The sequence below is a fragment of the Oreochromis aureus genome, linkage group 6, assembly GCF_013358895.1.
Source record: "Oreochromis aureus strain Israel breed Guangdong linkage group 6, ZZ_aureus, whole genome shotgun sequence".
Taxonomy (NCBI): domain Eukaryota; kingdom Metazoa; phylum Chordata; class Actinopteri; order Cichliformes; family Cichlidae; genus Oreochromis; species Oreochromis aureus.
The window spans coordinates 19,761,890-19,775,446 of NC_052947.1; the positions used below are offsets into that span (position 1 = coordinate 19,761,890).

Genomic DNA, 13,557 nt, shown 5'->3' on the forward strand with positions numbered 1-13,557 from the left:
GCCCAGTGTGGACGGCAGTTCTGTTATACAACACTTTGTTTTTGTACAGTTGCATTCCTGTAACTTTAATATGCCCTCATTTGTCCAACTAGGGCTGCTGGAGTCTCTTGTTTACTTTAGATAAAATCTGCATGGAACAAGGACTGTGGTATTTGGTCCCATCAGTTATACTGAAATAATCTTAGAACAGGGATGTAAAGGCAATTTAGTGCTTTGGTTCGGCTTTAAGGAGGTAAGTTATGTAGGCCTTACTTCACAAATCTAAACAAGATTACAGAAACTCAGTAGCTCAAGCAGGACAAGTAACAGGAAAAATCAGTGGAAAACAAATCCCCCAGTGCCATGTTGCTTCCTTCCACAGGAAGGACTAAGAAGTTCTACGGTAAGATAACTTGCTTCACTTCTTCAGACCCTAATGGGCATCCCAGCTGTTTGATGGACCCTTTGCTGTGAGTTGCTAACACAAGTTTACTCTCCTTGCTTCTGGTAAGTGCCTTTTAGTCTTTTATTTATATATTTTTTTCCACATCAAGGTTTCTGGACCGTGTAAAGTCTTAAAGAACTTTTTTCTATCCACATGTGATCCTGCAGTGCTTTCTTTCAGTCTGTAGAAGAAGAGGAAAAAAATGGAGTACAGAAAAAAAGGGCTTCTTGCTACAATAAGTTTTTTCATAGCTGTCTGCAGCAAAGTAAGAATTATGTTTCATACAAACAAATATTAGAAAGTTTGAAAAATTATCCTCCTAAAAATGCTTTTAAAAATGATATATCTCGATTAAAGGTGACTGCACAGGAAATAAGATTACTGGATGTCCAAAAGACCACAGATGTTGTAGATGACCAGTATGATGGATGCCGTGATGAGGCCATGAAGAAGTTCATCGAGTCAGGCGTGTTAAAAGAAGAACTAAGCAACAGTAAAGGATTTCAGAAAGCGTGGAATAAAAGTAACGAGTGTTCAAAGCAGATCCCAGGAGGAAGAAAAGAGCATACTGCTGCACTTTCAGTCTATCCTCAAGGGGATCACAATTTCATACAAACACTGAACAAAGCAATAGAGACAATGGGTGGAAATGTTAGCATCTATGAAAACCACTTCCACTTCAAGTCTCTTCATTTCCTGCTGATGGACTCCATGAGGCTGCTGAAGCCAAAGGAGTGCAAGAACGTTTATGTTCTGCTAAGTGGTCGACGCCAACCACAGAAAGGCTCCACAGTGAGATTTCCTAGTTTCACCTCAGCTTATTCAGATTATGAAAATCTAAAAAGTGAAACTGATCTGTATGAGGACAGCGTTTTAAATCTCACTTCTTGTTTCTTTGTCAACCTGAAAGACTATGTGTGCGGTCAAAAAGAGGATGAAATACTCTTATCTCCAGCAGAAGTTTTCACTGTGGAACAAGTGGAAACAAAAACTATATCGGATGATGACGAATACCTTGAGATTGTTTTAAACCACTCAGGACTGAACAGCTCACACAACTGTTACATCTTTCCACGGTAAGATTCATATTCTCTCATTTAAAGTGAACTATTTTTCTATTATTTCTACAAATATTAAACTTGGAACTGCAAAGGTAACTTTTAATGTGGTGTTAATCATGTGAATGTTTAAATATTTGAGGAGATACAAACATTTTACGTATCCTAAGTGTATATAATAAAAATATGATAAAAATACTTCATAATCCCCATACATTCTGTATTTCTATATAACCAAAAATATTACTAACACATATTTATTCATCTTAATAAATATGCATAAACTGAAACAATGAAAAGTACTAAGAAAAATCACAGGTGTTGTCAGGAAAGCATGAAGTGAGTGGAAGTGACATGAAAAGTGGCAAAAACGGGATTTTAAAAGTGAGGATTGTCTCTCCACATCCCCAGTGTGGAGGTTGGGTGTGGTTTGAAAACGGACATGTGTCAGCACATTTACTTCAAGTACTTTTTTGGCTTATCCAATTCAGGATCTCAAGAGGGCATGAGACTACCACAGCTGTCATAGAGCGATCCAGGTGACTATTATTATTATTTTTATTGTTGTTATTATTATTATTATTTTTATTATTATTATCCGTTGATTTATTCCTTCTTTTCCAATTCAGTGTTCCAGTTTTATTGTTATCATTACTATTATTATTATTATTATCCACCAATTTACTTCTTTTTTTATCCAATTCAGTTTTCCAGGAGGGCATGAGACTACCACAACTGTCATAGAGCGATCCAGGTAACTATTATTATTATTATTATTATTACTATTATTATTATCCGTTAATTTATTTCTTCTTTTCCAATTCAGTGTTCCAGGAGTGCATGAGACTGCCACAGTTGTCACAGACCGAAACAGGTAAATTATTATTATTATTATTATTAATATTATAAACAACAACAGTAATGTCTTCCTGTCTCTCTGTTTTGTTTCCATGTCTTCAGGTCTCCTCCAGCTGTTGTCTCCACCCTGTGGCTTGTATCGGTGCTTGTGGTCGTATCTTTGTTTTCTTTAGCTGTTTAGCAAAAACAGTTATCATTCAGAGTTTCAGAGTTTTATCATCTACAGTATTGCTGTGATTCTTCATACAATTATTTGACACGTTATCTGACTGATTGTGTTGAATTAGTTGTCTAAGCAGTAACTTTCTGCTTCTGTCATATGTTATGAAATATAGACTGCATGACTTCAGAATATTTGATAAAGATTTTAAAGGGGTGCAGAAAATTGGTGTAAAATACAGGGGGTTCAAATTTCAGGCTTCCGTGCAGCTGCAGTCAACACCAAGTAGAAATATTCTGCGATCATGAGATGCTTTTATTTGTTGTTATGGTCACATAGATCGATAGATAGATATTGATACGCTTTATAGACTTTATTAATCCTGCTCAATTCATTTATTCCGGCGGCACAGGGATCAGCAAGAACAAAGTGAATTTGATATTGATTAGAAAAAAAGAATAAAAATAAGAAAAAAAATGTATGAATAAAAAAACAAAAAACTATAGAAAAGTGTTTTGTACTATGTATGTTGCTATAGTAAAATACACTGCAAGACATGTCACAGAGATTATGTTATATGTATATAAAGTGCAGTGGGAGTGATAACATATACATGTATGTATTTCAGTAGGTATCTGTGATATGTGCGCAGTCTGACTGATTTGAAGGACCTACGACAGCGCTCTGTCCTAAACAGTCGCTGATGCTCTTCCTGCCAAACTGCTTCTGTTTCCCTGTCAAATAAACAACATGCAAAATATAAAAGGTTTTGCAATGAATTTAGCCTGATCACACAAACATTTTACCCACAAATAAGTTTTTTTTCCTTCTTATATTATGTACTTTCATCTGCTCAGTCATGCCGGGGAAGTATTGTTTTTCTTTTTATTGATTTATTGTTTGTTTGTTTTTGTATTGCATGATTTTATTGTTACATTTTAATGTTTTTTTAGTGCTCACGCCTGTGTGAGTTCATGGCCTTGAAGGACACTGGCATCAGACAATTAGGACAGGCCTCTATCAGCCAGAGGACTAAAAGGGGTTTGGTGGGAGGGATGAGAGACAATAGGAGATGCTGGAGAAAGAGTGGAGAGGCAAAGCAGGCTATGTATATGTCCCAGCCTTTGTAATGCTACAGACAGAAGTTTGAAACAGCTGGCAGTTCCAGAACGTCAGCTGCAGGTGGAGTATAGACTCCTGCACGATGTCTGTGAGTACTGCTCCACTAAAGTAAATCAAGTGACTGTCAGTTGTTTTCCAAGGTTGGGGTGCAGCACTTGGCAAGGTGGCAAGTAGATTGGTGTGTTTCTACTGTACTTGAGCACTCAAAGCACTTTAAAGAACAGGCTTCATGGAAATATGAAGGATGTTGTTTACACAGAAATATAACCCAGTGTATACAATTGTCTTCGAATGCCTCGAATCTGCCCAGTAGTACCGACTTCCTCATACTCAAGCTGAAGAGTTTTGAAATAGAAAGTACAGTCAAAGTTCACTGGAAATGTAAGTGTCAGTGGGCATGTTTCATCCAAGCTGAATCATGGCATGTTTCAACATTTGCAAGTTTCCCAACAATGAGAAATTCAAAAGATCATGAGATCTCTCAATATGAAAGTGTTGTCAGTTAAGTTCATTTGTTACTGCCCACTGTGGTGAACAGTTCTGTGAGACCAGATTATTCACATTGTTTGGTGACTTTTTATTGCTTTAATTTCAATATACCCAGATTTTCCAACTATGATGTGTCCGGTTAACTTTAGGCAAAATCTACAGTAAAGAGAAGTACTGAGGTATTTGAAATCATGTTAGAACAGCGATACAAAGATAAGTTATCACTGGGCTGGGCTTAAAATGGGCTTAATGATGTAAGTATTACGCTCGTATAAATCATTGTGCAACAAATCTGAACAAGCTTTCGGGAACTAGACTCAGACTAAGCAGTTCATTGTAAAATAACTTGTTTCGCTTCCCAGGCTGTTGTTCTCATTGGTTCCCATCAGTTTGATCGACTCTTTTCGCTAAGTTGCTAATACGAGTTCAATCTCCTTGCTTCAGGTATGTACCTTTCAGTCTTTTCAACATTTAAATTTTTTAACTTTAACTTTTTTTAACAAATTCCAAGAAGTAGAAAAGATCATTGTTAATTTACATCTTACCAGATCCAAATTTACTGGACTGTGTCAATGGCAATTTTAATGTGATTTATATGAAATAACATTAAGCTATAGAAATATATATATTTCTATAGCAAAATCAATAAAGACAATACAATAAATTATATAAGCAAACAATTACAATATTATGTGACTAAAAACAAACTGAAATAAAGAGACCACAACATAAAAAACCCCTGATAAGACTCAACATGAACTTAAATTAAAAGCCAAGGTAAAAAATGTGGTTTTCAGACAGGATTTAAAGACTGACTCTGCAGTAGGAATATCAAGTGGTTATACGAGAGTCTAGTGGATCCAACTCTCTATGCTTAAATCGAGACCTTGGCTACACTAAAACATCTGGGCAGATGATCTTGGTGCTCTTCTCGGATCATGTAATTTGAGCAGTTTGGTTTAAAAGCTGGGCACCATAGCATTTAAAGATTTGAAAGTAAGTAAAATAATTTTCAAATCAATCCAAAAATAGACAAGCAGCCAATGTAAACGTGCTAAAAACTGGAGTGACGTAATCTTGTGCTTTCTTTCAGTCTGTAGAAGAAGAGGACAAAAAATGGAGTACAGAAGAGAAGTGCTTGTTGTTGCAATAATTTTCACAGTTGCCTGCAGCAAAGTAAGAATTAAGTTTCATACAAACAAATATTAGAAGGTTAAAACATTCTTTACTTAAAAATGTGTTTTTAAATGTGATATATCTCGATTAAAGGTGACCACACAGGAAACAAGACTACTGGATTTTCTAAATAACACAGATGTTGTAGATGACCAGTATGATGGATGCCGTGATGAGGCCATGAAGAAGTTCATCGAGTCAGACGTGTTAAAACAAGAACTAAATAACAGTGAAGGATTTCAGAAAGCGTGGAATAAAAGTATCGAGTGCTCAAAGCAGATCCCTGGAGGAAGAAAAGAGCATACTGCTGCACTTTCAGTCTATCTTAAAGGAGATCGGCCTTTCATACAAACACTGAACAAAGCAATAGAGACAATGGGTGGAAATGTTAGCATCTATGAAAACCACTTCCACTTCAAGTCTCTTCATTTCCTGCTGATGGACTCCATGAGGCTGCTGAAGCCAAAGGACTGCAAGAACTTTTATGTTTTTCAAGATGGTCAAAACAAACCACAGAAAGGCTCCACAGTGAGATTTACAAGTTTCACCTTAGCTTATTCAAACTATGAAGAGCTAAAGAGTTTTGAAGATGTCGATGAAAATACGATTTTACATCTCACTTCTTGTTTCTTTGTCAACCTGAAAGACTATGTGTGCGGTCAAGAACAGGATGAAATACTCTTATCTCCAGCAGAAGTTTTCACTGTGGAACAAATGGAAACAAAAACTACATCGGATGGTGACGAATACCTCGAGATTGTTTTAAACCACTCAGGACTGAACAGCTCACACAACTGTTACATCTTTCCACAGTAAGATTCATATTCTCTCAATTAAAGTGAAAATTTTTTATACTTGTCTTACAAATATTAACCTTCAAAGTGCAAAGTTAACTTTCAGTGTAATGTTAAATATATAAATATGTTTTTTATGTTGTTTTTTATGGAGTAAGTACACAGTTATAACTGGGGGGGAAAGTGGCAAAAACAGGGACAATTTTCTGTCTACTTCTCCAGTGGAGCTGGGTGTAGCTTAGCATTATCAGAGAAACGGACATGTGTCAGCACATTTAAAGTACTTTCTTCTGCTTATCCAATTTAGGATGTCAGGAGGGCAGGAGACTACCACAGCTGTCACAGAGCAAGTCAGGTAAACTATTATTATTATTATTATTATTATTATTATTATTATTGTCATTATTATTATCCGTTGATTTATTTCTTCTTTTCCAATTCAGTGTTCCAGGAGGGCAGGAGACTACCACAGTAATCACAGACCGAAACAGGTAAATTATTATTATTATTATTATCATTATTATTATTATTATTATCCGTTGATTTATTTCTTCTTTTCCAATTCAGTGTTCCAGGAGGGCAGGAGACTGCCACAGTTGTCACAGACCGAAATAGGTAAATTATTATAATTATTATTATAAACAACAACAACAACAACAACAGTAATCTCTTCCTGTCTCTCTGCTTTGTTTCCATGTCTTCAGGTCTCCTCCAGCTGTTGTCTCCACCCTGTGGCTTGTATCGGTGCTTGTGGTCGTAGCTTTGTTTTCTTTAGCTGTTTAGCAAAAACAGTTATCATTCAGAGTTTCAGAGTTTTATCATCTACAGTATTGCTGTGATTCTTCATACAATTATTTGACACGTTATCTGACTGATTGTGTTGAATTAGTTGCAGTAATTTTCTGCTTCTATCATATGTTATGAAATATAGACTGCATGACTTCAGAATATTTGATAAAGATTTTAAAGGAGTGCAGAAAATTGGTGTAAAATACGCTGTGTTCATATTTCAAGCTCACGTGCAACTGCAGTCTTTAGTGTACAACTCAAAAACTAAAATACTATAGAAAAGTATTTTTTACTATATATGTTGCTACAGTAAACTACACTTGAAGACATCTAACTACGGTGGCCCTGAAAGGCCAAACGGACTGCAACTTCAGAAAACACTTGCAAAAAGAAAAATGCTGCAAAAAGAAAAATGCTGCAAAAAGAAAAACACCTCCAAAAAGAAAAACACCTGCAAAAAGAAAAACGCTGCAAAAAGAAAAACACCTGCAAAAAGAAAAACACTGCAAAAGCACACAAAGCACAACGGAAATGTTTCTGGGGAGACAATAACCCGACGGACCAGTTGCACGAACCAAAACATGTATGTATGGCTGTATTCCAATTCAGGGTCTGCAGCCTTAAAGTACGCAGCCTTAATGGTCCTCAAGGGCTGCGTACTCAAAGACCGCTAAGGCCGGAAGTGCGGGGCTTGTAGGCTTGTGAAATGGGACAGTCTAGCCTCCATCGTGCTGCCCAGGTTGCCTAGCAATAGAGCTGGGCGATAAAACGATAACGATATGTATTGCGAAATAACTTTTTCTCGATAGAAAAATTAAACTATTGCGATAGGCCTCATCTCTCTTGTCCTCTTAAAAAAAAAAAAGAACAGCCAATCCAAATTAAGTAGCGCAGAGCCGAACCAATCACAGCCGCAGCGTCATGTCACGTGACTTGTTACGTACAGCACAAGCGCCAAGGCGCACATGTGTATTTGTTTTGCAGCCGTGCAGCCGGGTAATGAAGGAAATGAGTTTGCCGACTAGAGAAAAATCAACCGAGAGCGTGAGCGAAGGTTACGAAGAAAAAAACAGATGATGGTTCCAATGCCGGAGAGATTGTCGAACGGAAGGGCCACAGAAGTTCCGTGGTGTGAAGGTATTTCGGCTATTTCAAGTCTGACAAAAACAGAGTAGCGCGCACTGTAAATTGTGCGAAAGCAAGTCTGGAAATACAATAAAGCGGTGCATGCTCAATCTCTGACTGAAAACGCTAATTATCATTCGGCTTTTGTCAGACTAAAGTAACTGTTAAAACTGTTTGAAAAGCTAAGCTATACAACAAGGAGAGATTGAGAATTTCCTTTTAGTTTCTCAGTTTATTTGATATTGACAAAAGTTAGTCAATTTTGTCTGTTCTTCTGTAAAACGACCTAAGATTTATTTTTAGAATTAATATTTTGTTTCTAAGTGGAATTGACAATTTAGTAGTCTGTTTTGTTTGTTCTATTTTGAAACTTAAACGCTTTAGCGGCTGCCTTTTGTGTAGTTTGCAATATTTGCCTTTATTTATCTGAAACTGAAATCTCATGTTCCTTAAGTACATCTACCCTGTTGAACTTATTATGGGAAATAAATATTTTAATTAAAACAAGCTGCTAATTATTTCACATTTTACTTGTGAGCAACGGCACATTTAAATCTTACAAATATAGTTATTTGGCTTATATCGTGATATATATCGTTATCGCCTGAAATGAAAAAAACATATCGTGATATGAAAAAAATCTTATATCGCCCAGCTCTACCTAGCAACCATGATACTAACAGCTGGAAACGTTTCATACAGCTTTGCTTGACAGAAATGAAGGAGAACATATTTTGTACATTTGTTTCTACATGAGCTTTGTGTGATTTGATAAGTATCTGAGGCTGAGACCACAGGACTGTAAAACATGATTGTTGGGCTTCATTTCAGTAGTGAACAGTCATCTTAAGATTAGCTAGTAAATAACAATTAGCTAATGTTGTTCAGGAGACTAAAGTCATCTCACTTTGGTAATGTAAATATAGTATGGCCAATATTATAGTTATTATATTAATCATTATTAGTTATTACAACAGCGAGTTTGAACTCCGTATCAAATACTGAGCTTCAGTAAAGATTCAAGTTGCATTTATTTATATTTCCTATCACCTTAAATCTTCACTCAAAGACAAGTATCTGTGACAGTGTATCTATAGATGTATTATATTGTTGCACACTTGGATTAAAATGAATTGAAACCAGTGTGGTTTTGTGAGTTCGCCTTTACTGTATCTGCAAATATATATATTGACATAGCACAACGTTACACACTTTTGCAGTCTCACACAACTCTTATAGGCGCACTGCCTTATGGTTAGTCGTTAAACTCAAATCACTAATATTCCTTACAGTACAACAATGAAATAAACATAAACAAAAGATAGTGTGATCCACCAGTCTATATCTGCTGTGATTACAGCCCGGTACAGGTACAAATCCACAAAAGCGCCACGAGGTTTCCGCACAAACTAATGAATTAGCTCTAGCTGCTAATCGTTAGCTTCACGGCTAATTCACATCGCTACCAATAACTTATATACTAATGACACATAATGGGGATTAACGGCCAACTTTCCCACATTCTCTGCGACCCCGTGGACTCATCTGTAGATACATTTTAAGTTATTTACCATCTTGTATCTGCTTACCTGCAAATATATACCGGTATGTAGACATAGCACAACGTTTCACACTTTTGCAGTTTCACACAACTCTTATAGGCGCACTGCCTTATGGTTAGTGGCTGGGCTCATTTACTCCCGCTAGAGCTGCTCATTTTAGGGGATACTCCCTCTTGTGGTGTAACGGAGGAATAACTACCCTTCCTGCAGTATGCCATTTTTGGAGACTGGGGCACACATTATTTTACAACAATCAAAGAAAATACATACTTGAACAATCAGACCATTTAACTAACTATAATATTGTAACTAAAGATTATTGGGGGGTGTCCTGTTTTGTCCACAATGTCTTTCTTGTCCTTACAATATATAAGAGACAAATATTGTTCTTTTAATATGTTGGCATTACTAAATTTGGCTCAATGCTTACATATATGTGTAAAAAGAAAATGTACGAGCTGTGATAACTGTTTCTGATACTGAAACAAACATTTTTAGGTCCATTCTGCTGCTGATACATACTTTAGGTTTCTGAACATTAAACTTGTTGCTGCCTTTCACAGTGTGTAACTTGAAGGCCCCGAGTACTTTCTCCCACACTGAAAACACTGGAATGATAAAATTATTTGAACATTACCTAATAAGACTGATTCAGGACAGACAATTAATTATTTTAAACTTTTCTAGCAGTCCTTCACAAACAGGGAACAGTCTGTCTATTCTCTCCATCTGTCAGCTGCTGCTGGATCTTCCTCCTCCTCTTCCTCACACACTGCTGAGTTTGTCCTGGTGGATCATGAGGGGTGCAAAGCCTCACAGATGATGTGCAGCAGTGGGTCCCTCAGTCTGTCCTCACTCTGGACACTTGCAGTTGTCACACATGGAAATCAAATGTGTGATAAGCTGCAGGATTCAAACACAAGTGTAACTTATAAATACATGTTCATACTTTTATTCCACAATCAGAGAGAAAGAAACAGAGAGAGAGTGCAGGACAGACAGACAGGGGACAGTCTCAGGTGTATACACTGCTACAAAACAGCACAAGAGAAGGAGGATTTAGTGTTTGTGTTATTACGAGTGCTAAACAAGAATAGTTCCAGATGCTACAGTGGACACATGTGTGACTCCTGTGATTAAAGCATCTTTCTTTCAGCTTAACGAGTGAACCGTCAGCTCGTTCAAACACACGTTAAAGTCCGTTTGGCTCGACACCACCGAACAGAGGCAACAATATAACATAGCTAACATTAACAGTGCAGTGAATCCTGCTTGTGCTGTGATATTCAGGACTGCAAACCGAGCAGCATCACTGACTTTCAGCTTGTTGTGTTTGTGAATATAAGACTGACTTTAATTATCCATAAAATCATCACATTCTCTGTAGGATTAAGGTCAACTATCGAACGGCGTATAAAGTAAAGGCTTTAAAACAAAGTAAACGCTGAAAGTACAAACATCGCTATGTCACATAACTTTGCTGGCATGTGGCCAACAGTAATGTTTTAATGTTCTTCATTATTAAACATTTGCACATAAATAAGTTTACTCTTTGGCCGCCCCGCTTCCACCGTTTTTTTCGGCAAAATTATCCACACCACCGCCGCGCTATGAAGTCTGGGATATGTTTTAATTGGCCTTAAAATGCGGCCTTTAAGGCTGCAGACCCTGAATTGGGATACAGCCTATATCTTCCTAGGACCTGGCGTCCACATATGTGGACATCACATTTTGGGTTATTTAGACTCAATTTTGCTCTACAAGGGCCTGATATCCACTTACGAGGACATTATACTGCTACTGTTCTATTGAAATTTTAAACAAATATCCTCATTTGTGGCTCTCATTTTTCATTGAAACGAAAATTTGGTAAAAAATAAAAACATTCATCGGGCCCCAATATGCCCAAATATCACAGAGAAATTAAAAATGCATGCTGTGGAAGAGTTGGGGTCTTAGGAGGATATTCCAGATATCTGTAGTATTATTAGAATCATATGATTACAACACATTTACCTCTCCTCCTTCTTTGAAGTGTCTCCCAGTCCCAGTGCACTTGTTAGCATGTTTTGGTTCGTGCAACTGGTCCGTCGGGTTATTGTCTCCCCAGAAACATTTCCGTTGTGTTTTGTGTGCTTTTGCAGCGTTTTTCTTTTTGCAGGTGTTTTTCTTTTTTGCAGCGTTTTTCTTTTTGCAGGTGTTTTTCTTTTTGCAGCGTTTTTCTTTTTGCAGCATTTTTCTTTTTGCAGGTGTTTTTCTTTTTGCAGCGTTTTTCTTTTTGCAGCATTTTTCTTTTTGCAGGTGTTTTTCTTTTTGCAGCGTTTTTCTTTTTGCAGGTGTTTTTCTTTTTGCAGCGTTTTTCTTTTTGCAGGTGTTTTTCTTTTTGCAGGTGTTTTTCTTTTTGCAGCGTTTTTCTTTTTGCAGGTGTTTTTCTTTTTGCAGGTGTTTTTCTTTTTGCAGCATTTTTCTTTTTGCAGGTGTTTTTCTTTTTGCAGCGTTTTTCTTTTTGCAGCATTTTTCTTTTTGCAAGTGTTTTCTGAAGTTGCAGTCCGTTTGGCCTCTCAGGGCCACCGTATCTAACAGAGATTCTGATATATGTACATAAAGTGCAATGTGAGTGATAACATATACTGGTTTGAAGGACCTACGACAGCACTCTGTCCCAAACAGTCGCTGATGCTCTTCCTGCCAAACTGCTTCTGTCCAATAAACAACATGCAAAATATAAAAGGCTTTGCAATTTAATTTAATCTGATTACACAAACATTTTACCCACAAATAAGTCTGTTGTTTTTCTCATGTTACATTTAAAAATTCCAAAAAATTCTCCAAACTAAATAACAGAATACGTCACTGGTGCAGTAGCAGGGCGATAATTACAAACACTCATCACTAGACTTCACATTATTGGTATTAAAGCTGATCTCACACACACACCAACATTCACTGTAAAGGCTAAATGATATTTGTATTTGTCTGCGAGACAGCAACAAAATCTTTAAATATAATACCTAAATACTGTTAATACACAAATATACAGAAAAATCACACAGTTCACATGGCACATGCTTCCGCAGCTAACAGTATCAGCAAGCACTTGTGAATTTACATGTACAAACATGAAACACAGGTAACATCTGAACACGTTCAACAACAGTGTCACTAAAACTGATTTAAAGACATTAAAATCAGTAAAGCAACATTACTTTGACACTGAAGTTAATCACAGCCCCTGAGAAACAGTGCACCTCACTACGTATAGAGCATGTTTGTGTGAGTAAACAAAGACATGAACATTTTAGAATGCAGAATAAACACAAAGAATGTGTGCTTCAATTCAAAGATAATTTGAATAGTTTTCTTCAATCTTTTAACACAGGTTCTCTCCTGTGAAATACAAGTTAAAAAAACCCTATATACTAATAGGTAAGTATACACTAATATATAATATATATTAGTGCTGTCAAACAATTAAAATGTTTAATCAGATTCATCACAGGGTTACTGTGGAATTATTTTGATTAATCACGATTAAATATCATTCATTTTTATTCTATATTAATCGCATTTCATTTTGTATGAGCAAACAGACTCGAGAAAAAAGGGAAAATATACACACTTAACATGTTTATTGAACATCTTGAACATTCATGTTAACAAAAAACTCTGTAAACATGTATCCACTCTCTCTGTCACTCTTGGGGAGGCACTTCAAGTCCTTGAAACAAGGAACCAAAGCTGTCTAAAGCGCGTGTTCTCAGCGATATTAATAGGTCTGCAGTTTGTTGCAATCCACTTGGCAATTGTGTCAGTCACCGTGTTGCAGCATCCCCGACTAACGTATGCTTCGCGTCAATGTGATATTTTAAACTGAAAGTGCTTCAGTGAAAAGAAAATTCCTTCTTGCACAATGTGCGTAATACTTTATGTCAGTCGACTGTTCCGTCTTGTTATTTTTTTTAATACTCAAATTTCCCATCGAGAGGGCCAATGTAGGGCC

General features: G+C 36.7%; 2 protein-coding genes across 6 annotated transcripts; both read left to right on the forward strand.

Moving 5' to 3' along the window:
* Window positions 1-147: 147 nt before the first annotated feature.
* Window positions 148-3,265, forward strand: LOC116330069 (ecto-ADP-ribosyltransferase 5-like). Of its 3 annotated transcripts, none has more exons than XM_039613889.1 (8): window positions 149-232; window positions 362-486; window positions 605-689; window positions 782-1,500; window positions 1,974-2,021; window positions 2,189-2,236; window positions 2,309-2,356; window positions 2,443-3,265. In XM_039613889.1, the coding sequence occupies exons 3-8, from the start codon at window positions 627-629 to the stop codon at window positions 2,519-2,521; spliced, it is 1,005 nt and encodes a 334-aa protein (XP_039469823.1). In that variant the 5' UTR covers window positions 149-232; window positions 362-486; window positions 605-626; the 3' UTR covers window positions 2,522-3,265. The 3 variants fall into 3 exon arrangements, with proteins under 3 accessions (XP_039469824.1, XP_039469823.1, XP_039469822.1); XM_039613888.1 differs by having other exon boundaries at window positions 151-232; window positions 592-689; XM_039613890.1 differs by lacking the exon at window positions 2,189-2,236 and having other exon boundaries at window positions 148-232; window positions 592-689.
* A 148-nt stretch (window positions 3,266-3,413) lies between these two features.
* LOC116330071 (ecto-ADP-ribosyltransferase 5-like) lies at window positions 3,414-7,592 on the forward strand. Of its 3 annotated transcripts, XM_039613893.1 has the most exons (8): window positions 3,414-4,365; window positions 4,474-4,555; window positions 5,205-5,287; window positions 5,381-6,099; window positions 6,389-6,436; window positions 6,525-6,572; window positions 6,649-6,696; window positions 6,786-7,592. In XM_039613893.1, the coding sequence occupies exons 3-8, from the start codon at window positions 5,228-5,230 to the stop codon at window positions 6,862-6,864; spliced, it is 1,002 nt and encodes a 333-aa protein (XP_039469827.1). In that variant the 5' UTR covers window positions 3,414-4,365; window positions 4,474-4,555; window positions 5,205-5,227; the 3' UTR covers window positions 6,865-7,592. The 3 variants fall into 3 exon arrangements, with proteins under 3 accessions (XP_039469827.1, XP_039469826.1, XP_039469825.1); XM_039613892.1 differs by having other exon boundaries at window positions 3,414-5,107; XM_039613891.1 differs by having other exon boundaries at window positions 3,414-4,555.
* The last annotated feature ends 5,965 nt before the right edge of the window (window positions 7,593-13,557 follow it).